Source organism: Uloborus diversus, unplaced genomic scaffold (genome assembly GCF_026930045.1).
Source record: "Uloborus diversus isolate 005 unplaced genomic scaffold, Udiv.v.3.1 scaffold_366, whole genome shotgun sequence".
Lineage (NCBI taxonomy): Eukaryota > Metazoa > Arthropoda > Arachnida > Araneae > Uloboridae > Uloborus > Uloborus diversus.
The window spans coordinates 127616-155023 of record NW_026558534.1 but is presented as its reverse complement, the minus strand read 5'-3'; the positions used below and the strand labels follow the sequence as shown (position 1 = coordinate 155023).

The 27408-nt window shown below is 35.8% G+C and overlaps 1 protein-coding gene across 1 annotated transcript; it reads left to right on the top strand.

Annotated features, from left to right (window-relative positions):
* The first annotated feature begins 1051 nt into the window (after positions 1 to 1051).
* Positions 1052 to 21751, top strand: LOC129233385 (tetraspanin-11-like). The gene is made up of 5 exons (XM_054867420.1): positions 1052 to 1234; positions 4703 to 4798; positions 9207 to 9377; positions 17142 to 17225; positions 21614 to 21751. The coding sequence occupies exons 1-5, from the start codon at positions 1052 to 1054 to the stop codon at positions 21659 to 21661; spliced, it is 582 nt and encodes a 193-aa protein (XP_054723395.1). The 3' UTR covers positions 21662 to 21751.
* The last annotated feature ends 5657 nt before the right edge of the window (positions 21752 to 27408 follow it).

The window sequence follows — 27408 nt, the reverse complement described above, 5'->3', positions numbered from 1 at the left end:
AATGCAGTCGAAACGAGGGGAAGTTTACGTCGAAAACAGGGAGGAACGGAAGTGAATTCCACACCACAGGAAACTTTGAACGCAAACGTTTTTCCCCCTCCCGGAGGGGAAGAGTTGGACACTTGCTCACTACCCCCCCATAGAGGCCTTTTGAGGGATTAGCGTTAGCTGAAATAGATTCCAAATCATTCGAGAAAGAGCAGAAATTGTGTTCTGTTCTAAAACCCTTGTGGGAAGAGGTTTCGAAAGGGGAGGGAAAGGATTTTAAATGCATGAAAGGAAAACTGGTCCGTCTGAGTAGATCTACAGCTGGGAGAAGAAAGGGTGCAGCTCTGTATACCCTCGAGATTGACAGAAAAGATTATGAAATTTTGTCATGATGGCGCGTCAGGCCATTTGGGTGCTACAAAGATGAAGGATAAAGTGTTGCGTCATTTTTTTTGGCCGAATTGTTATGCTGAAATTGAGTCGTATGTGAGGGCGTGTGATGCTTGTCAACGCGTAGGAAAGAAAGGTGATCGAAAGAAAGCGCCTTTAAAAATCGTGCCTATCATTTCAGAACCGTTTGCGGTCATAAATATAGATGCTGTGGGAGTTTTGCCCTTATCAAAAAATGGGAACAAATATCTAATAACGTCCATCTGTATGGCCTCAAAATATCCTGACGCTGTACCCTGTGGCCGATATTAAGTCCCCGAATGTAATTGATGCCTTGTTAAAAACGTTCTCCAGGACTGGGTTCCCTCGGGAAGTGCAAAGCGATCTAGGGCGCTCCTTCACCAGTTTATTAACGACAGAATTCTTTGACAGGTTTGGAATAAAGGTTAGACCACAGTTTCTATTTGTCACCCGTCATCAAATCCGGTTGAAAGGATGCATTCTTCCATCAAACGTATATTAAAAGCATTATGCGTGGAATCGGGAGAAGACTGGGAAAAAAATTTACCGTTGGCTTTATTTGCCCTCCGTTCAGTAAATCATGAGAGTACAGGATTTAGCCCAGCCGAGCTCGTTCATGGGAAAAATTTGAGGACTCCGCAAACTTTGCTCTATGAGAATTGGATGGTGCCAGAAGAATCTGACCCCAAATGTAGTAGAGTACATTCTAAATTTGACCAACCGTTTGAAAAGATGTCAGGATTTGGCGGTAGAAAAGATGAGTGAAATGCAGGTACGAAGAAAGGCTTGGTATGACAAGAATGCTGTGAATAGGCAATTTAAGGTGGGCGATCAGGTATTAGTACTGGCGACAAATAAAGCGAATAAAATGGCAGTAAACTGGATAGGTCCAGGAGTAGTTACGAGCAAAATATCGGAAACTAACTATGTTGTCGACGTCCCTGAGAGAAGGGACAAAGGCACCATTTATCATGTGAATTTACTAAAACCATATCATAAGCGCCCCGAGCGAGTAAATTTAATAATGGAGGAGGAAGTAGAAGATGTGGAACCAAGAGGCGGAAATCCCTTATCCCTTGCCAGACCCTACCCATTTTGATCTCCAAGAGATGCTTCGGGCGAGCAATTTAGAGAAGCGAGCAACCGAAGAACAAATAGACCAACTAGGAAGAGTGCTTCAGAAACATAGAAGGGTGTTTTCATCGGAACCTGGGAGTACTAAATTGGTCACTATGGACATTGAGCTGACCAGCGCCGACCCCGTGAGAGCGCGAGCTTATAGAATGTCTCCGCGGCAAACGGAAATATTGCGCGAGGAAATAAAAAGACTTCTAGATCTGGGAATTGTGGAAATCGGGCAGTCAGATTATACCAGTCCCCTAATTTTGGTGGAGGTACCTGGGAAAGATCCCCGACCTTGTGTTGACTATCGAAAATTGAACAAGATTACTCGCACAGAATTTTTCTCCCATTACCAAATGTTGAGGAGGTGGTTGAGCGCGTGAGTGCTGCTCCATACATCACGCTAATGGATTTGACCAAGGGGTATTTTCAAATTCCGCTGACAGAAAGGGCAAGTAGGTACGCTGCTTTTGTCACTCCTTTTGGTACATACCGGCCGAAAAAAATGATGTTCGGGCTTTTGAATGGACCCTTTTATTTTGTCAAGCTTTTATCTCAAGTGTTGGACGGTCTAGAGTATTGCACAGCAGTGTACATTGATGACATAGCCATCTATTCACCGACGTGGGAGCAGCATATGACGGATATAAGCACGGTGTTGGAAAGGTTAGGCAGGGCTGAGCTAACGGTTAAGCCATCTAAGTGTCGGTTCGCGAAAGATTGGATAAAATTTTTGGGGTCACGACGTGGGTTCGGGGAAAAGATCTCCTAGCGAAGCGAAGGTGAAAGCCGTGCAAGATTTTCCCACCCCCACTAACAAAACACAGGTGCGATCGTTCCTCGGACTGGTAGGATATTACAGCAGGTATATCCCTAACTACTCCAAGATAGCAGCCCCCCTAACGAGTGCGTTGAAAGGGGCGGATTAGGAAAGAAAAGGTAGTTTGGACAGAGGAATGTGAGGAGGCGTTCCAAATTCTAAAGGGAAGTTTGTTGAAAAGCCCCGTTCTGTTTGCACCTGATTTCTCTAAAGAATTCGTCCTTCAAACTGACGCAAGTGACAATGGGATGGGGATAGTTTTAGCTTAGATCTCTGACGGGGAAGAACACCCTGTTGTTTACCTCAGTAAAAAGTTTTCTAGAGCCGAAAAAAAACTATAGCGTTGTTGAAAAAGAGTTAGCCGCTGTAATTTTTGGATTGAAAAAACTTGATCACTATTTAAATGGCCAAAAATTTAAAAATCCAAACCGATCATAACCCCCTCACTTTTCTGAGGGAAAGGATGGGAACTAATGCTAGGCTTACTCGTTGGGCATTGTGTTTGCAGCAGTACAATTTTGAAATCGAGCATAAGCCGGGAAAATTAAACGGAAACGCGGACGCGCCTTAGTAGACGGGACCCATAACAATCCCCGAGGCTATTTGTAAATAATCGCGGTAATTAACAGACTATGTGGGTTTTTAATTGCCATACATCGCTTCTTTTTTTTTTTTTTTTTTGAAATTGGTATTTTTTATCGTTTTTTTTTATTTTTTTTATTTTTTTGGTCGTCGAATAAAATTGAAAATTTATTTTGGGTTAAATTTTTTGTTTTGTGGGTAACATATGTGAAAAACTTTTAGATCACTTAATTTTTCTGTAAGCTACTGAAATTTTAAAGTTCTGGACGGCAGAAAAAATCATTAAGGAATATGATGCACTTCCAAACTGGATTAAGTGACGCAGGTTATGCTTGTAAAATTTTGTCTTTGACGAACTTAATTTGAAGAGAGTTGGCAGACTTGAAAACCTAAGGTTGGTTCACGCGTCGGATGTCTGTACTCTTTAATTGGGTTTGTTTTTCGAATTTGTAGCTGCCTTTTCTGGAGTCGAGTTCTCTGACCAATGGACACCCGCGTCTTCCTAAATTTGATGTGGTTGCACATGCAAATTTTTCTCTCAAGGGGGGAGGAGCTGTGGCATCTTCAGTCCTGTGCCCTTTTTGATGCCGCGCGTCCATTGTGCGACGGGGGATGCCCGACCCGTACTCTGTGGAACTGACGGACAGCTATTCTTCTTCTACGCCTTTGTGCCTTTGTTGGAATACCGCTTCTAAATAAAGGACTAGACTGTCTGGCACCACTTCGGACAGTTTTAAAACCAGGTGTGACGAGTTTGCCTGACAGCCCTGGACGGTGTCCGACTTTGTCGTTGCCGAAAAACCGCAGACGGGGAGGTGTGCTCCATGTTAATGAGGCGCCGGTCGACCAACGAATCCGGGCCCTGGTTTCTTCTACAAAAACAACGTAGCAGTGTTCGTCACCAAGTTTCCACCAATGGGATATTTTAAGGGGGCTTAGTGGACAAGCCCCGTTCTTCTTCGAAAAAGACCTCGATCCACACTTTTGAAAAAACAGATTGCTCTTGGACTTCACTGAAATAGGTGCCCATAGGCATTCTCCGGTTTCATATGTGGAACCCGTGATTTTTTTTTTGTGATCACCACGAGGCAACTGCGTTTGCCACGAGAAAATTGTAACCCCCATCTGTCATGATTAATCGTTTTTTTATTTTTTTTTTTTCTCTGTAAATAAATTTTTTATTTGTTCCATTTTAAAAGGGGTTTAGTCCTTTTTTGTTCGTGGTGTGACTGGCGTTAAATTGAAAGCTGAATTTTTTTTCAACGCTACTTCTGTGACTCACTACGTCACATGACATTAAATTGGAGTAAAAGGAAGTCATGTGATGCACACATCAGCTCGTTTTCTTCAAGAAAGCTAGCTACCTCTTTGATGGACAATCCAAAAAAATAATTTCGCCTCTGCCAGTGGCACATAACTTCAAAGACATGTGAAAACGGATTATCTGACACTTGGGGAAGTAAACCTATCACACCGCTCTCAACGACTGAGCGAACAGATCACCATTTTGGGATGCTATGCTTTGAAGCTATGCGTAATAAAAATAGAATAAATCAGCTTTTGCAACAAAACAACCAAAACGTGAAATATCTCTTTATTTTTCGCCAGAAGCGGTGAAAATAACGTTTGCAATGATGCTACTCATGAAATTTGATAAAGTATTGATACAATTTTTCGTTATCACAAATAAAAAGAGAAACCTTTGAGGAATAATATATATGATTAGTGAGGTGTGTTTGTTGATTGAGTTAATGTTCTTTTATCGAATGATTTTTCCAGGTTGAGAAGCAGATGCACCAGGAAATGTTGATGTCAGTTCCACTTTACAAGAATGACACGACGGTCACAGACGCTTGGGATGCACTGCAGCCTTACGTGAGTTCACTTAAAAACACACACACTGTTTGTGTATGAATGTATAATTGATCATTTTAATCATATGTCTTCAAAAAAAAGGAAATTTACGGAGCAGCGTTAGTAAATTATAATTTCTCTGCGCCGATTTTACAATTGAAAAAACCCGACCATGATAAACAGTCGGAAAATTCGGTTTGGGGTCAAAACTTCGCGGCCTAAACTTCGCCGCATAAAACTTCGCGTGGACAAAACTTCGCGAGGTCAACTTCGCTGATTCATAGCTTCGTGACTTCGCCTAGCCAGAACTTTGCGCGCGCGCGTAGGTAGAACTTCACGCATTCAAAAAATGAACTTCAATAAACATATCATATAAACTTAGCTAAAAAGTAAAAATGTATCTTTTTTTCGGGGGGGGGGGGGTTATCGTTTAATGATTTCCAAGAACGCATTAGACACACTCTACATAAAGAACTTAATTTTTCATAATGAAATTACTTGATTGCTAGTTAACTGTGTAAATCCTGAATGAATTGAAGTATAGCAAGTTAATGAAGTAATAAATTGATACGGATTTGAAGTTTAAATAAAGATCAATTTATCACTTTTTTCGAAAACGATGAGTTGGTTTTATAATAACAATTTAATGTTCTATAGTTAACTACATTCTATAACTAACGTACATAGTTTTTTTTGTGCAAAGTTTTGTACGCATGAAATTTCGATTGCGCGAAGTTTTGCCCACGCGAAGTTTTGACTGCAAAGTATAGACACGTTTAGTGGTGACGTCAGGGGTTGCCAGAAACTCGGGGAAGTTTCCAATCATGCCGTTGCTATGCGCGTTGCTAAGGAAGAAACAACATAGGATCTTCGTACGAATAGGGTTAGAGCGATGTTTAATTGATGGTTTCTTGCCAATTAAATGCTTAAATAATTTTTTTAGTGGTTTCAAGTTACATATAAGCCACCTGTAGACATCATTTGACGAATATCGATAGTTTTTACATGTGAATCGGGTTAAAATTCGGCAAAACATAGACTTATGTGGAATACAAGTGTGTTTTCTAGAGTTATACACTCTTCTTATTGTTATTTCTTTTTCTTTGGGTGGAGGGGAACAGCTCCGCCATTTGAAAGGGTCTGGAAAGACATTGCCCCCCCTCCCCCCGCTTTCGGAAAATTGCTGTATTTCTATAAATTTTGCGCAATTTTTTGTCTTTCGATGCAATATGCATTTACTGTATATTGATTTAACCCCCCCACCCCCCCCCTTTGCAGAAAAATTTGAAATGACGATATTTTTTTTTGAATCCTGTTTAAAGTTTTCTAAGAATTTGATTATAATTATTTTCTTCAGGCGGGATTTTTTTTTTAATGGTATAAGTAATTTTTTGTTTGGGGAAGGAGAATTTTTCACTTTTCTCGATTGTGATGCTTGTTTGCATTGAAATTATTTTTTTTCGAATGGGAGGGGGGATGCTAGGTTACATTGTCCTTATTCTAATGCGAGTTTGATTGGGGACATTTTAGTTTAAAAGTTTTTCTTCTGTGAGAACACACACGTAATTTAAGTTAAACTCCAATTGAGCTCTATTCCGAATAGGAATAAAAACTAGCTTGAAGAAAATTGATAAAATTCCCATTGAACCTAGAAAAAAACTAATATGTATATCCTTGTCTCCCCCCCCCCCAAAGAGCAATTACTTAAAATTACGCGCAGCAAGAAGAAATATCCCCTCTCCCCGAAGAAAAAAAGAATTTAATTGAACTATGCATTGCAAATAGTAGAACAAACTGAAATTTTCAATGTATATTTATGTATATTGATACAAAAAATATGTATAACAAGTAGAGTAAAGTAAAAAATCCCCCGACTCGGAATCCAAAGAAAAAATGATTAAAATACTCGTGACAATTTGAAGAAAACACGCAATTCTCCCTTTCCCCCAAAGAGCCCGAAGGAATGGAGTTTCATTAAAATATGCATTATTACTGGAACAAATGCAGAAAAATTCTCCCCCCCCCCCCTCCAGGTATCGCTGACTAGGCTGACATGGTCTCTCGTCTTCTAAAGAAAAGAATGCATACAATTCAATTAAAACTACTCCTCTTCCTAAAAAAAAATAATAATAATTAAATTTCGCTCTAAACTTTAAAAGAAAAATCTCCCCCCCCCCCCCCAAGTAATGATATTTCAAATTTCCTAGAAGGGTACGTGCAAAAAGGAAAAAGTCAATGTACGAGTATGTTGCGTCGAAAAACAGCAAAAATTACGCCAAATTTATAGAAATACAGTTATTTTCCAAAAGGCATGAGAGGGGCAACACCTCTCCTGACCCTCTCAAATGTCGGACCTGTCCCCCTCTCCCCCCAACGAAAAAGAAATAACAATAAGAAGAGTGTATAACTCTAGAAAACACACTTGTATTCCACATAATTCTATGTTTTGCCGAATTTTAACCCGATTCACATGTAAAAATTATCGATACTCGTCAAATGATGTCTACAGGTGGCTTATATGTAACTTGAAACCACTAAAAAAATTATTTAGACCATTTAATTGCCAAAAAACTATCAATTAAACATCGCTCTAACCCTATTCCTACGAAGATCCTATGCTGAGTCTACCTTAGCAACGCGCATAGCAACGGCATGATTGGAAACTTCCCCGTGTTTCTGGCAACCCCTGACGTCACACTAAACGTGTCTATTGTCCGGCGAAATTACGGCCGCGAAGTTTTGACCCATTACCGGAAAATTCATAATTAGTGTGCCAGAAACTTGGTGAGAATTTAAAAATTTTGCTTTTTAAAATTGCTGCCTGTTAATTTTTTTTTTCTTGTGCATTTTTTACATAGATGTAAAGTTTCTGCTCCCATATTTCCAATAATCCACTTTATCTAATTTGAAATGACACAAATGTAACTGATTTTCTCTAAATGCGGTACTTTAGATGTTCCCCTATCATGCTTAGTGGGAAACTACAATTTAGAGGTTTTAATACTCTAAGTACTGAACTGGAGGTCTCTGCAAATCTGATCTGGAGAGAATGTTTTTTCAGTGACGTCAGTGATTCTGACGTCATCACGATTACGATGATGGAAATTGGACAAGTTCGATACACCACGCATTGTACTCATTGTACAATTGAAAAACTCAAATTATGAACTTAGAAGTTTTGGAAGGATTTTCAGATTTTGTGAGCATATTGGAATTTTTAAATTGTACATTTGTCACCGAAGTAATCCTCGGGGGAAAAAACGTAGTTTCTTTTTGAAATAGAAGTCACTGTCATTGCAAACACTTACAGGAAGCATTAAACTACAATTTTCGAAGAGGTAACAGAACGATAATTTAAGCATGGTTATTTACTTATTTGCTTCCTTAACCACTTAACAAAAATGGTGCTTTATACCTGGTCCGCGGGCTGAATTCGGCCAGTTAAGTTAATTCAAGTGATCAGCTGTTATGTTCATTGTTAGGAACTTAAAACTAGGCTCTGGCACATTTCAAAAACTGATCATTTTCGTTGGTATTAGGAATGATTGTGGCAAGTTTGGAGCTTGAAATTTGTTAAAGAAATATAGATGGAAACTTTGTATTTATAAAATAAAGTTGTAGTAATGGTAACAACTTTCCTGTGTTGCCATTTTCTCGTGTTTTCCTGTGTTAGCTGGAGAACAGAAAAACTTTATTTAAATTTAGTATATGTTCTGGCTCGCGAGGTTCATTTTAATATCAAATGCTGCCTGCCATTGGGTAAAAAGAAGGTAGAGCACCACCGACTTGCCAGTTTTGTTTTCCATGGTCTTATTTAATTAAAAAATATGTAAGCAGTTTAGAAACAAATTTTAGACTCAAATCAACTGTATAAATATATGCAGCCGAAAATGCTGCAAATACAGTGGCCACCGCTTATATAAATCATGTTTGTTCTGAACAGTTTTGATTCCATAATGCGTCTGATTCAATAAAGCTGGATTTTTTAATGTTTTTGACAATTTGATTCATTACAACGGTTGATTTAATTTACCACTGATTCAATTAAACGGCGTCCACTGTATTTGTATATTCTGATTGATGCAAAGTTTTAATCAATGGTGTCTTAGCAGCTCTGAAGCGCCCAAAGAGTGTTTGAGCAAAACTCTCCAAAGTGTGGTCAAATTTCTACATTTTATGTACTCTATTATTTATAACTTTATGTGTTTAATTAAATATTTCCGCAAAACTTTTCGTAGTACCACACTAAAAGCTGACAGTTTCAATGCTTGAAAATTATTTTTAAAAACACCTGGGAATTTTTTGCATATACTGCTTTTGAAAAAGTCTTATTACCTTGAGGTGACCCTGCTTTTTCATGCACTCCAACGTTTAAAATTCATAGTTATGAAGACAAAGCTCCTGCTCATACCGCTGTTGCTCATTTCAGTTCAAGTGCTGCGGAATCGCCGTCAACTACGACCAGAGCCAGGAGGTGTGGAAGCGGAACTCCAACTTCCAGAGCAGTGACAAACGGGTGCCGGAATCCTGCTGCCGGAGAAGAGATCAGGCCTCAGTTCGGCAGTGCCAGGGAGACCCCGGAAACTACGCACACGACAAGGTCAGTGCAACCCCTGAAAACGCTAATTTATAATCCTGAAAGCAAAAATAAACTAGGGTAACGGCATCAATAACAGACATGCTTAAGACATCGCTCTCAGATTACTTCAATTTTCTGAGCCTTTTAATGCATTTAGACTTTTAAAACTGTTTTTCTCTCATGCAACTACATCTCATCCAACGTTTGGCTGCTTCTGGATCCGAACCCCCCCCCCCCCCCCAGTAACAGACAAAGAAAATTCTGAAGATACCCAGTAACAGATAGGATGAGGAAAGAATGAGTCATGGGTAGAATTCCCATTTACTCTTCAAAAATGCAAGTTCTTTAAGTAATAAAACTTCTTCATTTTTAGATCTAAAACATGATTAAATTCAAATAAAACTGAAACACCAGGAGACCTCGTGGTGTCTGTTCATCACCTACCACCGCTGTCTCGGAAATACTAGAGCCGCTATATAGATAGGCCGACGCATCAGCTTAAGTTTAGCCATTTTGGATCGGATTTTTCATTGTTGCATTGCTAGGGTTACCACAGCAAAGTTTCGGATTTCGCCAAATTTGCAGAAAATAATACTTTATTTTATAATCAATTCACGTGCCGCTAATAATCGCTCGCAGTGAACAATCACCAAACACGATAACTCGCCAGAAAAGACAACCACTCAAACACGCGCTCCGATCCAAAAAGGCTGATGCGTCGGCTCGTATATATATAAGGGCCTTAGGAAATACCAACTGGCTCATAAAATTCACACTGATAACACTAGAGGGTTGTATCGTATTCATAGGTCGCAGCAACATCCGTTTTACCCGCCTGAAATTCTTATTATTTAAATCCAAACTTACAACTATCATTTACTGGACCCTTGTCTGTTACTGGTGCCGTTACCTTATGGCTTAAGAGGCCTTCCTCGCAATTCCAGACACCCTGAAACTTAAAATTTTTCAAAGTAGTTGCATACACAAAACCAGTCTTATTATTTTGGAAGAGAAAAAAAGTGATGCGGAGTCGTAAAAATTCTATAATTTTTTCAGGAACAAATACTGTCGAACTCATTTAATACGATCACGTTTAATACGAAATCACGGCTAAGACGAACATTTCGTTCGTTAAGTTTGATTTTCTCTTTAATTACATTAAAAATTTCCCGTATAATACGTACACATTAAATTGAAAGTATTAGCTAAAACAAACAAAAATTTTAGACCTCTTTACTTAAAATGTTCGTGGTTGAAGACTGTAATATTCTATTTAGACATTAGACACCTTTATTTCTTAGGTCCCATTGTGTACCAGAAGAAAATATTAAAACTTTTGCATAGATAATAAAGCATTTGTTTACCTATGGACATTTCAATTTACTCGGAGTTAAAGTTGTTCATCTTCCGTTGTGGGTTATAACCTAAGAGCAGGAAATAAAATGGAGGGATTTTCTTTTTAATTACATTAAAAATTTCACGTATAATTCGTACACATTAAATTGAAAATATCAGCCAAAACGAACAAAAATTTTAGACCTCTTTACTTAAAATGTTAATGGTTGAATACTGTAATATTCTTTTTTTTTAGAAACATTTCAATTTACTCGGAGATAAAGCTGTTTATCTTCCGTTGTGGACTACAACCTATTCCACTATTAGTGATTATGATCTTTCTTTTTCAAAATTCTCCATAAACATTCATATATAAGAAATAAGTAATTTTTTTCGCAATGCACTAACAGGTTACAATGTGTGTATTAGTAGCAATATTTTTTATATTTAGGTAAGCATTCCTTCGTTTTTTCACAGTATCAATCATTTAGGGTTGTTACGAATAACGCTTAATGCGAACAAATTCGTGGATCTCTGCCATTTCGTATTAACCGAGTTCAACTGTATACGAAAAAAATACGCAACCAAGGTAACCAATCAGGCGTCAGACAGTTAAAATTTCAAGGAAGAAAGTTATTGCAGCCAATTTAAGTAGAAAAAAAATCTTTTAGAAACTTATTTTTCAAAAAAATATTCCGAACTGTTCGTTAGCTTGGCAAAATAGATTGTTCATCTTCACTGGTAGGTCTACCCTACCAGTAAAATTGAAAATTGATCTTCTAAAATTGATAAATATATTTAAAAAATATTTTAATATGGGTATCAATTTTTCAAAGCTACTTAGATTATCATATGCTTTCTTCAGAGATTTTTTTTTTCCTGTATACAAGGTGTTCGATTTAGCCAGCAAAACCTCTATTTTCGCAACCGTTAGTGCTAGATGCATACTTCCAATTACAAAAACGTTCAAAATCAAGACATTGAAAATTTGAAGCAAAAATAAAAATGAGTCAAGAAATGCAAAATGTAACTTATTATACGACCCTAGGTCCCCTAACTTAAATATAGGGAAATGATCTCCATTGAAATATAATTCCAACACAAAAAGTTTTTCATTAGTAAGACCAATATTCACCGAGATATGAAACGCAACGTTTTGTGACTTACACCACTTTACACTAGCCGTCAAAAACCATCTTTCAAGGGAAAATATAGCAGTTAACAAGTGTTTAAAATTATATATGTGCAGACTGTGGTATTTCAAATCGTTCGAGGTGTTGCAGAGTGTTTTTGCGTATCACGGCATAATATTTGCATGAATTTTTGAGTAGCAAAGAAAAATATGAATACCTTGTTTTTTTTCTTTGGCGACTTGTCATTCTTCTGAAAGGTCGATAAGTTCCAATCTTATTTTTCTGAATAGTCCCTTAAAACTTTGAACCGGAATATCTCCTTGAGTTTTGGTCGCACAAATGTCAAATTTTTTTGTGTTAGTAACATCTTTCAATGGAGATAATTTCTCTAAATGTACGTTTGGGGACCTAGGGCCTGTATAAAAAATTAAATATCAGTATTTTTTGACACATTTTTATTTTTGCTTCAAAACTTTCAATACCTAAATTCTGCATCTGATTTTGAACCATTTTTGCAATATGCGTCTAGGACTAAGGGTTGCGAAAATAGAGGTTTTGCTGGTTAAAACGGAACAACCTGTATAGCTAAAATGGATAGGTGGAGGTAAAAACAGAGTAAATCTTTTACTGTCCCCTTGCCCCACATTCCACTATACATAGCGTCCCGAATTCAGAACTTTGAACTCTTGTCACTTTACTGAAAAGTTAAGATCAATAACCCCAAGTTGGACATTTTTTTAAAAATCAACAATTGGTCATTTTCAAAAGCGATAGTTAACCCCTTCAGACCTGGTGTCCGGTAAACCGGACATACACTTTAAACAGCTGCTAATCATTTGATAATTGGTTCAATTAATTGATTTTTTTTTTTTTTTTTTTTTGTAGTTGACTCTTTACATTCTGCTTATTATAATCTGTGAAATAATTTTTCGTTTTTGGGATTGACAACACTGACATATAAGGATTTAGAGATAGAGAGTGGCTCATTTTTCCAACCATAGGATTTTTATGTGAAAAGCGAGGTTTTTTTTCCTGATTTTTAAAAAAAATTAACCTTTAATTAATCGTTTCAAACCCTTATATTATGTTTTATCATTGTTTGTAGAACATTTTATAATGAAGTTTGTTCGGTATTTTATCGTTTTTTGAATATGAAATATTGTTTCAAAAATATAAGTCCGGAATATTGGACGGTGTGATAACTCTTTTAATCTTTCTCCTACAAACTCGAAATTTCAAACACCCTTTACCATAGTACACTGTGTACCCAAATATCAACATTTTTGGTCCAATATTTCATAATTCCGACTGAAGGGGTTAAATTAAAAGTTGCCATTTACTCCTTTTAGGTAGAAAAACTGGTTTCTTCCTTTAAAGTTCACCATGGGGTTTTGACCTTGGAAAGGCAATCAAAAACACGTAACCTAAATATAGTTGAACTCTGCAATAAGTGGAAGGAAAACTTCAAAATCGTTTTTTTTTTACGATATTTTTATTTGTTTATTTATTTGTTTGATTTTCTACAATATTTCTCAGTCTTATAAACCCACTTTTAAGAACATTTTTTTCCTCTTGAACTTGACACAATCTAGAATTTTGGATTGATCCGCAATCTTGATTTTCAAGCGGAGAAAATTTTGTTTTAAATTTTATGAGATAGTTTGGTTTAATTCGGTTAAATGTTTTCCAGCAGCGAAGCATATCTATAGGAAAGTGTATTCTTAACTAATCTAAGCTGTTCTCCAGTGGTGTATGTTGATAAAATCTGGATGATAAGCCATTCGAAGTGGTAACATGTTCAACAAAGTTAATTTACGAATATTTTTCAACCATCAGAACCCGCACGGCGATGCCTGTGCTAAGAATTTAAAGGAAGTCCTTTGAATAAATAAAAATCTAACCCCCCCTCCTCCCCCCCCCCCCCTCCTTCTGATGTAAAATGATAATTTTTGCGGGAATTTTTTTTCAAAAAACCTATAAAAAATGATAAATTAATATTTAATCATGTTAAATATGTAAGAAATAATACCTACCGCCTATAAATTTTTAGATAATTCCTTGAGTAACTTAATGAACAAACCAGCGTTATTATAGCACGCATTGCAAAAATATTAGGTGCAGCAGTTTTGGATTTTCAAGGATTCCCTTTCTCAGTGCATGAAATTGAGAACTTTGGGACGCGACTGCCAGTCATAATGTGAATGTACCGAAGTTCGAGGTTTGTTGCGCTTGTAAATGGTATCTGCCTGTCATCACGAAACATGTGTCTACAACTTCTTTGCTATTAGTGCGGTTTTTATTAATTGATTGATTAAATATATTTTTGGCCAATTAAGATTATTTATTGATTTCACTTTGCTGTGATTTGACGGTCTCTTTCTGTTGTTTTTGTGTGATTAGTATATAGCAAGTCATGATTTTTTTTTTTTTTTTTTTTTGAGTAATCATGATTGCTAATTGTTTTCACTTGACCGTCCTTGGCGTTATGCTTCCTTTTTCAACCCCACCGTCCTCTGCCCCCATGCGCGACTCCTCCCGTTAGCCACTTCTGCTAGTCGGTGGTGTCCATATCCTACACGCTTGCACGCTCATACACATACACACTCACACAGCTACACACGCGCCAACGTGCATACACACAGGTCTACGCACATACACAAGCCTACACAACATATACGTGCGTACATAACTGTACGCACGTAACCGCCCAAGAGGAGGGACAGGAGCCGTTTCTAGAAACAAGTGACTAGGGTAGTAACCAATAAGTAGGGTCCTGTCCTCAACTCGTGATTGCGAAAAACATAATTTGAATTTAAAATTTCAGAATTCAAATTAATTATAAACATTTTTTTTCTGAAGAAAATTTGTTTCACATCTTACAGATTCACTTTCTTTTCGTATTGCATTTTTAATTTAAATTTATTGAGTTATTCCTTTATTTTTATTTATTTATTATTATTTATTTGCAAATGATTTTTTTTTTTTTTTTTTGTATTTTATAGTAATTCTTTTCTTTCTTTCGTAGATGTTATTTACATGAGTTTTATGGATGCTGTATACCTTGGAAATTTAAATAAAATCATTCGCGCATATTTCAAATAATAAAAAGTTGTGATTAAAATTGTCTTTGGAGCTGTCCATAAAAAAATTAACCTTTTTTTTCAGCAATTTGACCTTCTCACTCCCTCGTTGTGACAAAGTGTCACACTATGCTTTGCTCCCTCCTTCCTCTTTGTCACACGTCACGAAAATTTTCACAGGCATATTTTTTATTAAAAAAAAATGCGTGCTGTCGTCTTTCTTGATACCCCCCTCCCACCCTTTTTGACAAACTCTTGCAGTATGCGGACCCCCCCCCCCCCTCAAAGTGTGATATCAATTGTGGACGATCCATTTTGTTGACATTACTTTCTAATTTGGTTTTTGAGGATGGTCCTTATTGTAATGGTATTTTTTTAATTTTATTGTTTTTATCATGCAGGTATTAATTACATCCTTTTGCCATATTTATGATGCCCAGCACACAAACACACTACAAATTTTACTACACGCCTTTTCTCAACATTATTGAAACGTTCCATTGGAGTGTTAATAAACACTCATGTAGAGCATATAGAGTAAAGAAATATACATAGAGAGACCCCGTCTATGGTAAACATTAGATGAAATTGAAGCCGGAATTATGGGATACAGCGGTGCAATGATGGACGGGGTTATGATAACGTGATCGCTTTGCGAAAATAGTTTTTCAACAATCTCGCAAAGGGACCGAATCAAGTAGTTGGCGGATTGGTTTGCATTTTAATTCATGTTTTAATGCAATTTAGAAAACGTGCCTCATAAAGTTGCATTAATATCTAAGTTTAAATTATAATTTATTAAAATCTAAGATTAAATTAAGTTTAAGTTTAAATTAAATAATAAATAACTAAGTTTAAGTTTAAATTAAATAATAAATAACTAAGTTTAAGTTTAAATTAAATAATAAATAACTAAGTTTAATTTTAAATTAAAAATTAAAAAATACAAAAGTTAATTGAGATTGAGTAATGGAATGTTTTTAACCAAGATGTACCTCAAGATACTTAGCAAGGAGCTAAGGATCTTGGGATACAGCGGTGTAACTTCCGGCTTCAATTTCTTAGTATAGCGGGGCCTCTCTATGTAATTTCTTTACTCTATGTATATATAATAGTGAATTCACTGATGGAGTATCGCTCTGACGTCACCAACAATGAAACTCGTGCCATAGCATGATAATTTAATAATATTTTTTTGGCATTGTCTGACATCCAGGGAAATGCTTTATTTTGACGAGGCTGAATTGGATCCGGTAACTTGACTGCTTTACTGGTCATTTTAGAAGAATGAAGAAACGGAAATGTATTCAACAATGAACGCTATCTACTGGAGTTTAGTGTTACTCCACTGGAGTTAGGGTTAAAGTTTCAACGATCAAAATATCGCCAAACAGGCAATGGCTTCGTTCAAATGTAGAAGCAATTTTCACCCGTCACACTTTGACGGGCAACTTTCTAGTAATTAATCTATATATATAAATGGCTACTTCTGTATGTATGTATGTATGTTCGGGATAAACTTCAAAACTACTGGACGGATTTTAACCATTTTTTCACCATAGGTAGCTACATAATCAGAAAGTAACATAGGCCATAATTTATTTCTAAAAAACTTAGTTTCAAAAAGTTATGATGGAAAACAGTAAATTTCATGTCATTTCCCCATTAAATGATTAAATATAAAACCAATTGTTACAAAAATTCGTTGCCTTGCAACATCAATACCAATAGTAATCATATTGAAAGTTTTGAATCAAGGCTTCTCCGGAGCAAACATGAGTTTAAAGTCATTTAAACATTTGGAAACTCTACTTTTTGCACACTTAGGGAAACATATTAGAGAGGTTTTTTTTTTTTTTTTTTCTTTTTGTGTGTGTGTACTAGTTAATTAAGTAGACAAAGCGCAATTTTTTTTTCTTTTTTTTTTCGTGATCTTTGTTTTTGTTAGTTCATATTTTGGAAATTCTTCAAATTTGTATATGCTTCAATTCGTACTTTTGTTTCTAAATGAATACTCGTTCGTTCTTTATACTTATTGCTGTTTTACTTTTATGGCTAAGGAAGAAGCTCGATTGTTAATCACGCGGTGTGTTTTGAGTTCTTTCAGTTAAAACAGAAAAAGAAAGAAAGTAGCGATTGTTTCTCACAATTATTACTGACCCAGGCAATGCAGGGTATTTTTGCTAGTAACAGAATAAAATGGAAGCAAAGGGTAACTTTCTTTGTTCTTTCTTCAGGACTGCTACATGGAGATGAAGGACTTTGTGAAGAACCACGCCCTCATCCTTGGTGGGATCGGCATCGGGATCGCCTGCCTCCTGGTAAGTGTCGATTCTCCGATAGCTGTGCCGTTGCTTCTGCAAGATATTTGCAGGGTCTTCCAAAAATGACTGATACATTTGAAAAAAATCAATAAAAACTAAACAGAAATATACCGTTAGACTAGTATATAACGATAGAAATACACCGTTTGTTGCATTATGCTTGGAACAACAGTAAATTTTTAGGCAGACAAACTTTCAAAATTATTTACAATGTTCCTTAACAGATGACGCTGCAGGTATCTTAAAAGGTATAAAAGGAAACGGAGTCTGTAAGATGGCCCAAAAGGACCTGTATATTTGAAAAATCAATGAAAAACTAAACGGGCAGCGACAGAAATACACTGTTTACTTGCAATATGCTTGGAAAAAACAGTAAATTTTCAGACATACACACCAGCAGCCAGCTCTAAATACCTGCATCACCATCTGTTGAGGAACATTGTAACTAATTTTGAAAGTCTGTCTGTCTGAAAATTAAATTTGTTGCTGTCCCAAGCATAACGCAACAATTTTCTAGCGTTGTCCATTTAGTTTTTATTGTTTTTTCGAATGTCACTTTGGAACACCCTGTATTTGAACTATACGAAGCTGTGCGAGTAAACCTGGCATGACTATGATTTCCGAGTTCGTCCTTGTTGTTCGCATAGCCTCCTATAGCCCTACTTTCCTGAATTTAAATTCAGTAGGGTAACAGGCATGCTTAAGACATCGCTCTCAGATTCACTCAATTTAATGAGCCTTTTAAAATATTTAGACTTTTCAATATTTTTCTCTCGTGCAACTACATCTCATCTAAGATTTGGCTGCTTCTGAATCCTCTGAATGAGTTCATTCTATTTTTACTTGCTCATTTCAAAAAAAGGTTAGACCCCCCAGTAACAGACACCCAGAATCTGATGATACCCAGGAACAGACAGTCTAAAAGGATGAGTAACAGAGAGGATAATAAAAGCATGATTAATAGACAAAATTTCCTTTTTGTCTTCATAATTTGCAAAAATTCTATTTTTTTTTAAATCTAAAGCCTTTGCCATTTAAATACCAACTGGCTCATGAAATTCACTCTAATAACACTAGATGGCTTCACCGTAGTCATGGGCCACAGCAACATTCGTTTTACCCGCCTAAAAGACTTATTATTTAAAGCCAATCTTATGACTTTCTGTTACTGGTGGCCACGTATTTTCCTGCAAAATCAGATTTAACAAATTGTCCAATTTGTTCACATCTGTTGACAACCAACTCAGATTGGCATGCAGCACTAATAAGTCTGATATGCCCACATCTAATTGGCCAACCAAACAAATATTACTTAGTCCGACCATATCATATTCGTTTTGGCAATCCAATAAGACTAACAAGGGAATAAATTCATCAGCCAAGTTTTTTCATTTGCAACTTGATAGTTCAATCAGATTGAAAGGTACTGCATGTTAGTTCATTTTGTCTGTGTCCAATTGACTAACAAATAAAACCTGTTAATACTTTTATCTGCATCTACTCAGACAGTAGAATTAGATCAACGGGCATCGCCAACTACTCCACTTTGTCTGTGTATCATTCGATAATTCTTTTAAGCTAACAGATCATACCTGTATATTTAAGGGGAGTCAGTACCCTAGATACTTTCAAAAATTCGATTTTTTGATTTTTATATATTTTGAACTTTTAATTTCAATAACTTTTTAATCATATAAACTTCTTGATCGTGCTCATATTAGAAGTAAGTTAAAATAAGCTTTGAAAAAATGTAAACCTATTTTGATGAGGTATGATTTTCCCCTTCAAATTGCAATATCTCGAAATGGTATTTTTGAAACTAAATGTTCCTTTTTCTCAGAAACTAAATTGTGTTAGGCTTTGAAATTTTTACCACACATTCCATGCATCTAATTAAATATACTGAAGTAAATTTTTTCTCATATACGAAAAATACTTTTTTATACAGCTGATTTCGTGTTGCAAAATGGCATTTTCTGAAAAAAAATAGTGACTTACACATTAGAATTTAAAAAAAAAAACCTAAGCTTACTCTCTGTAAAAGTTTACTTCAATATAGAGAAAAGAGTCTACTTCAGGTACAGAAAACATTTCATAATTGTACCTTTAATAGGTTTTCAGAAAAAGGTACATGAACCTGTGCAAATTAACATTGACGGTATAGGGGGGGTACTGACTCTCCTTAAGGTAACGGCACGAGTAACAGACATGCTTAAGACATCGCTCTCAGGCTAACGCAATTTTCTGAGCATTTAAATGTATTTAGACTTTTAAAACTATTTTTCTCTCGTGCAATTACATCTCATCTAAGGTTTGGCTGCTTCTGGATCCTCTGAATGAGCTCATTCTATTTTTTCTTCCTCATTTCTAAAAAAAAAAAGGTTGGACCCCCAGTAACAGACACCGACAATTCTGATGATACCCAGGAACAGACAGTCTAAAAGGATGAGTATCAGAGAGGATAATGAACGGATGATAAAAAGACAGAATTTCCTTTTTCTCTTCGAAATTCTCAAAATTCCCTTTTTTTTATAACTGAAGCCGCATTAAATTTAAATGAACACGAAACACCGGTAGGTCACGTTGGTGGCTGTTCATCACCTTCCACCACTGCCTCGTAACTACCAACTGGCTCATGAAATTCACTCTGATAACACTAAATGGCTTCACCGTAGTCATGAGCCACAGCAACATCCGTTTTACCCGCCTAAAAGGCTTATTATTTAAAGCCAATCTTAATGACTTTCTGTTACTGGTGGCCTTACCCTACGTATTTTCCTGCAAAATTAGATTTAACAAATTGTCCAATTTGTTCACATCTGTTGACAACCAACTCAGATTGGCATTTATCACTAATAAGTCTAATATGCCCACATTTAATTGGCCAAACAAACAAATGTTACTTTTTCCGTCCTAATCATATTCGTTTTGGCAATCCAATAAGACTAACAAGGGAATAAATTCATCAGCCAAGTTTTTTCATTTGCAACTTGATAGTTCAGTTAGATTGAAAGGTGCTGCATGTTGGTTCATTTTGTCTATGTCCAATAGACTAACAAATAAAACCTGTTAATAACTTTTGTCTGCATCGACTTAGACAGTAGAATTAGATCAACAGAGGCATTGTCAATTACTCCACTTTGTCGTTGTACCATTCCATAGTTCTTTTAAGCTAAGGAGCGTACCTGTACATTTAAGGTAACGGCACCAGTAATACACATGTTTAAGACATCGCTCTCAGATTACTTCAATTTTCTGAGCCTATTAATGTGTTTTGACTTTTAAAGCTATTTTTCTATCGTGCAACGACATCTCATATAAGGTTTGGTTGATTCTGGAACCTCTGAATGAGCTCATTCTATTTTTTCTTGCTCATTTCAAAAAAAAAGGCCAGACCCCCAGTAACAGACACCGAAAATCTGATGATACCCAGGAACAGACAGTCTAAAAGGATGAGTAACAGAGAGGATAATGAAAGGACGATTTCCTTCCAAAACTTCCTTTTTCTCTTCAAAATTTGCATAAATTCTATTTTTTAAGATCTAAAATTCAAATGAAGATGAAACACCAGTTGAACTCATGGTAGCTGTTCATCACCTTCCACCACTGCCTCGTAAATACCAAGTGGCTCATGAAATTCACTCTGATAACACTAGATGGCTGCACCGTAGTCATGGGTCACAGCAACATCCGTTTTGCCCGCCTAAAGTCCTTATTTAAATCCAATCTTATGACTGTCTGTTACTGGTGGCCTTATCCTACGTAATTTCCTTAAAAAGCAGATTTAATAAATTGCCCAATAAAATGTCAAATTGTTATGTAGCACTAATAAATCTAATATGTCCACATTTAATTAATCAAACAAGTAAATATTGCTTAATCAGACTTTTTCGAGTGCGATTTGACAATCCAATAAGACTAACAAGGTAATAAGTTCATCGGCCAAGTTTTTCATTTGCAACTTGATAGTTCAGTAAGAAAGATACTGCAAAAGTTAGTTCATTTGTCTAAGTCTAATGAACTAGCAAAAAAAACCAGTTAATACTTTTATCTGCATCCACTTTGACAGTAGAATTAGATCAACAGAGAGGTATTGCCAACTACCACACACTTTGTCTGTGTACCATTTGATAATTCATTTAAGCTAACAGATCGTATACCAGTGCATTTCATTTGTTCACATACAATTTAATTTATTGATTTCACACTGTCTAAACGAGCAAGGGAAAAGCTGAAAAATTAAGCTGTCCAATGATCACAAATAGAACTATTATTTCGATCATTTATAGATGTTTCGTTTTTTTACTAAACAACTTGAAAAATTCATTTCCTGACGCAACATAGAAAATGCTTCTGCTCTGTGAAAATGTGATTCTCTGTTCCAGATCGTCGGTATGATGCTGTCCTGTGCTCTGTTCCTCATGATCAACTGATGTAGTTCAGATCTCGATCATCTTTCGTCATGATTCCACCCAATCGAATGCCATTTCTCGGGACATACTACATCCCCGTGTTGCTGGTTCGAAAAGACTCGCACATCTTCCCATCAGACTACTTGTGACGTCGTCATTACGTCATCCGAGACCAAGACGGATATGTTGAAGCAAAAAACTTTCGACACGCAGGACGTGCCTGTGTCTTCAGGTAGCCCGAAAAAGATAATCTAATTCTTCTGTGCATTTGCCATTTTCATTTTCCTTCAAGCCCAATCCTGAGATGCGATATTGGAAGCATTTCCTGGTTGATCATCAGCGTGTTTTAAAACACCCATGGGTCTCTGAGACGTAGTAAAAGTCCTGTGAGGGCCATGAAAATCTCTTCGGCCAAAACTGATTGATCTAAAAATGCATTGCCGTAACCTTGTAATACTCATCGGAATTTCTAATTCCAAGTCTCAAAACGGTATTGCCTCTGAGGAGTCCTTTTGAGACTTCAAAAGGACTCCTCCCTCATATCTCCTGGTACTAACTGGTTGAACTTCAGAATTTCTTTGTCTAAACATTGTTACCTCAGAGTCCTGTTGAGATTTCAAAGTCCTAAAGCTCAAAACGTTGTTATTTTAGAGTCTGGTTGAGATTTAAATGCACCCAAATCTCTGAACAGTGTTACATTAGAGTATTGTTGAATTTCAAAGTCCCGGGTTTCAGAACATTGCCAACTCTGAGTCCTGTTGAGATTTCAAAGTCCTAAATCTCAAAACATTGTTATTTTAGAGTCCGGTTAAGATTAAATGTACCCAAATCTCGAAACAGTGTTACATTAGAGTACTGTTGAGATTTCAGAGGTCCCGGGTTTCAGGGCATTGCCAACTCTGAGTCCTGTTGAGATTTCAAAGTCCTAAATCTCAAAACATTGTTATTTTAGAGTCCGGTTAAGATTTAAATGTACCCAAATCTCGAAACAGTGTTACATTAGAGTACTGTTGAGATTTCAAAGTACCGGGTTTCAGAACACTGCCAACTCTGAGTCCTGTTGAGATTTCAAAGTCCTAAACCTCAAAAAGGTGTTGCCTCAGATCAATGGTAAGATTTCACAGTTTAGACAAATCTGTCTAAACTGTGTCACGGTTTATCCGTACTTCAGGCCTATTATATCGCAGAGACCCATGGTTAAAAAGCGTAAAGTGAGAGATAATTGCGTCAGAAACATTATATCATCAGCTTATCTCTTTTGTGAAACAGCTTGATCTATCTTTAAAATACAAATTTATGAAACTTGTACATTATTGATAGAGTACCAAAAGAACGTGTTTTCTTGATTTTCTGCGATTTAATTCATTCCAATCTCACTGTGTCCAGTCGTAGTAAAAACTAAGGAAAAAACTAGTTTCAGGAAAGTTACGACTTTTAAAATTCTTAATATCTGTCCTATTAATTGCATTTGCTATGAAACCACATATAAATGAATGATAAAATGAACTAGATTAAATTTGCACGAAGCCTTATTTTCAACTTAGAAAATATTTTGTTTTTTTCTTATTAAGCAACCTTTTCAATGAATTTTGATTAGTTTCTGGAAAGCCAAAACCTTTTATGAATTAAAAAGTGGTTTCTTGTAACCTTGAAACACGTATGTAGGACATTTTTAAAAAGTATGCTTTAATAATGTTGATTTTGGTTTTTATTGCTCTTGTACAGCGGTAAACTTCTTCATTTTAAAGAGAAAAATATCAGGGATTTATAAATCTGCATTTAAACTTGGCAAAGTCATAAAACCTCCTGTGCTCGGAAAACATTTATCGTGCCAAATTATTTCTCAGAGTTTATTGGAAAATTGAACTTGGCTTCTCAAAGATTCTTGGTCCGACCTTGTCGCCAAGGTAGTTTTTTAGTCGTACGGACGACCTGGCGCCCGTAATTTGTAGGACTCTCAGCATACGCAAGTTGAGTTCATGAAATCAAAAAATACCTATTGCAAATGCCTGCAATCAGTGTAGGCATTGTTGGCATTGTTTTGCTCAGTTGGCACATTCAACATCTTGTAGCGTACCGTATTGGCGCCTCCAAAACCCGCTATGTGAATTTGTACAAATTTTTCAGTAAGATGAAAAACGGAATAATTTTCTCTAACTCCAATTTAATGCAATGAATTAATTTTAAAATTTTTTTCCTAATTTTTTTCACCTAATATTATTTCTTTACATAACAAGTTTGGTACTTTTCCGTAGATACGTTATTGGCGCACTTTCTATTCTTGGCCTTTTTTGCCGATTTTAATTTAATTATCGCCATTTGCAAGCTAAAAATTTCGTACATTCAACAACTTTCTAAATTCTAGGGTTACCATTTACTTGTGGGTATCGCCAGTCGCTTTAAGCAATTTTTCTATTGTCGCCGAAGTAGAAAGTAAACACTTGATTTTTTGTTTTTTGTAATCGCTTAAAGGATTTTGAATTTTTTGGCAGAAGAATCAATTCACTGATAGTAGATTTTTGTGACCAATTTGCAGTCTAAAAATATTTGTGAATCAATCAAAAGGGAAAAAATGGAATTTGCTGTTCACAATTTGTTTAAAAAGTGCAACGACGACTAAAAATATAAAAAAACAAAGTGTGTCTTTTCTGTATTATTTACAGTCCAGATAAAATTACTATTAGATCTTTGAGTTTGTGGTCTCTTCGAAGTGACTATAAAAAGTAGTTGCTTTCAGAGTCCAGGTCATAGTGTTTTATTTATTTCTATGTAAAATTGTTATTGTGTCATGTTTCTTTGTTTTTGTATTGAACGCTGTTGAATAAAATCCATCCATCTGTGCGTCATTCAGTCTCTCTCTGGTAACCCGTAATATCTTGGTTTTCATTTTATACCATTGTCCTTACCAAGGAATCACACGCATTGTGTAACAATGAAAATGTTACACAACAATGAATGATTACATTGCTGTGCAACATTTTCATTGTAACACAATTTCTAGGAACACCACTGAAATTTTTGTTACACAACGATGAATGATTTCATTGTCGTGTAACATTTTCATTGTTTCACAATTCATGAGATTCCCGGGTAAAAACAATGAAATCTTTGTTACCGAGCAATGAAAGAATTCATTGTTTTGTAACATTTTCATTGATATGCAGTGCGTGTGATTCTTTGGTAAAAACAATGAAATGCTTGTTGCTCAACAATGAATGATTTCATTGTTGTGCTACAAACATTTCGTTGTTCTTACCCAAATGAATAGTTTTAATTGTTGCGTTACAAACAATGAAAAACGAAGTAGGTATTGATCGAAAGAGCATAGTGAAACAATTTTTTGGATGCTTAAAATAATTGCTCTCGCCTCCCCGTTATTGAGATAAGAGGTATAATAGTCTGTCGAAAGTTTAAGAAAACTCACCAAATGTAAAAACTTGGCGGGAAGTGAAAGTACCACGAGACTTTAAAGGCTGCATGTAGCAGGATATCCATCTGCACAGGGCGTGAAAGAGATATTCCATTATTCACGGAAACTCGCTTCATTTGGCGACTTTTCTAAAAATATCGGAAGACTTGAGGACTTTCTACTTCGATAACGGGGACACGAGGGCAAATAATTTATGCGTCCTGAAACATGTTTTACTACCCTCTTTCAACTGCAGTTTACTTAGATTTTTTTATCTTAACCCATTAATGCCTGACATTTTTTTTTCAAAGATTTTTTGTTTACGGGTTGCAAATAGTGTTTAATAGACAGGAAAAATAATTAAAAAAATCTAATGCAAAAAATAAATGTTTTATTAATAACAGAAAAATTGTCCCTAAAAAGGGACGCTAGGTATCAGAGGGTACATGCTTTTTCAACGACAAATATATTTTTGCCGACGATTTAATACTTGAAAAAAAAAAAAAAGCTTTCCGACTTTGTCATTTTTGTTGAGTTTGGTGTCAGCAAAATGTAAATACTGCATAATTTGCTCAAACCGATTTCTACTCATTGCAGAACTAATTGCTATGTCGTTGACATCAGTTGATGGACTCCAGTAGAATCTCCGCTGGGGCAAGCATGCATATCCACTTGTTAATAGGATAGCCAAGAATAAACGCAACTCCTCTCGCGTTATAGAAGAGTATGTATTGTTTTTTTGTCGAGCATAGAGGGTGCTCTGAAAAACAAATTCATCCAGTATTTCATCTGTAAAAAACTCTTCAAATATTGACACTGGTGTCCATTCAACATTCAAAAAGCTTGGTGTTTCCACATTCCATACATTATTTTTTTTTTTTTACTGATGGATATATCTTTCTTAACCCAATTTCTTTCTGTATTTTTTTTTCTTTATTTTTCTGCGTTTGCTTGGAAGATGCTGCTCAACATCATCACTGTCACTTGACTGACTATCTCCAACACATACTACCTTACCCTGATTAACTTTTCTAATGGTCATTGTAGCAGAAGATTTCAACATTTGACCTGAAAATTGATTAACATCAACTGAGTCATCCGGCCCACTGTATTCGTCAGTAATTTCACTAACTTGTGAAGGTGGACAAATGCATATATCAGCCTCCATGAATTCTTTATCATCAGAGAGCTGTTCCAGAAGTGCTAAGGCTTCTTCAAAGTCAGACAAAACAATCAGAAAATCTCAATAAGTTACTGAAGATTATTAATGTCAAAAAATAACTCAGGTTTCAAAGAAGTTAATTTTTGAAACAGTTAGCTTTTCAAATTTACCTAAGTATTTTTCGAAATTGCAGAAAAAATTGTTACTGAAATATCTTTAAAAAAGGTAGTTTTGTTATTAATTAGTCTTTTTAATTTTTAAAAATAAAACATATTGCCTATTTTTTAGTCTAAAAACATTTAATAACTTCTTCTGAGGCCAATTATGAATTCTAAGCAAGAAACTAGCAACGATTCAACAATGCAGCCTTTACTGCCTAGCGTCCCTTTTTAGGGACGCTCTTAAATTGCTATAAAATCCATAAAATTTTTAAAATCTACAAAAATGCAAGAAAAGGTAAACTGAAATATTGATCAAAGTAACGTATGTATCAAATACAAATTGATTTACTTGTTAAAAATTTTGAAAACTTACTTTTTTATTCTTGACATTGTGAACAATGAAATTCTTCACGAAGATCATAACAAAATGGTTACAGAACACACTTTATAACGATTATGTGCTGCCGTCTGCTAGTAACGAATTGAAACAATACTAAAGTAATAAATGAGCACAATTATTGAGTTGAAATGTTTACTTTTGGGAAATTGAGACACAATTTTTGGACCGTCCCTTAAAAGGGACGCTAGGCATTAATGGGTTTTAATAACGCTGTACCTAATATCCTAGTTAAAGTTAACGTTGTCCTTCGACTAAGTTTTTAGTTGAACTCCATTTACGGAAGACTGCTGTTTAGTAGAAAATTGTTAACTTTAAAAACCTCGTATTCGCCGTCATTTTTTACCGCCTTAACCAATCTTTCAGTCATCATTCTTTCTTAAGCAGTCTTAAGCCATCGTTCAGCCACCATTCTTTCTTAAGCCGTTTTAAGCCATCTTTCAGTCATCATTCTTTCTTAATCCGTTTTAAAGCCATCTTTCAGCCGTTATTCTTTTTTAAACCGTTTCAAGCCATCTTTCAGTCATCCCTTTCTCAATCCGTTTTAAGAAATCTTTCAGCCATCATTCTTTCTTAAACCATCTTAAGCCATCTTTCAGTCATCACTTTCTCAATATGTTTTAAGCCATCTTTAAGCCA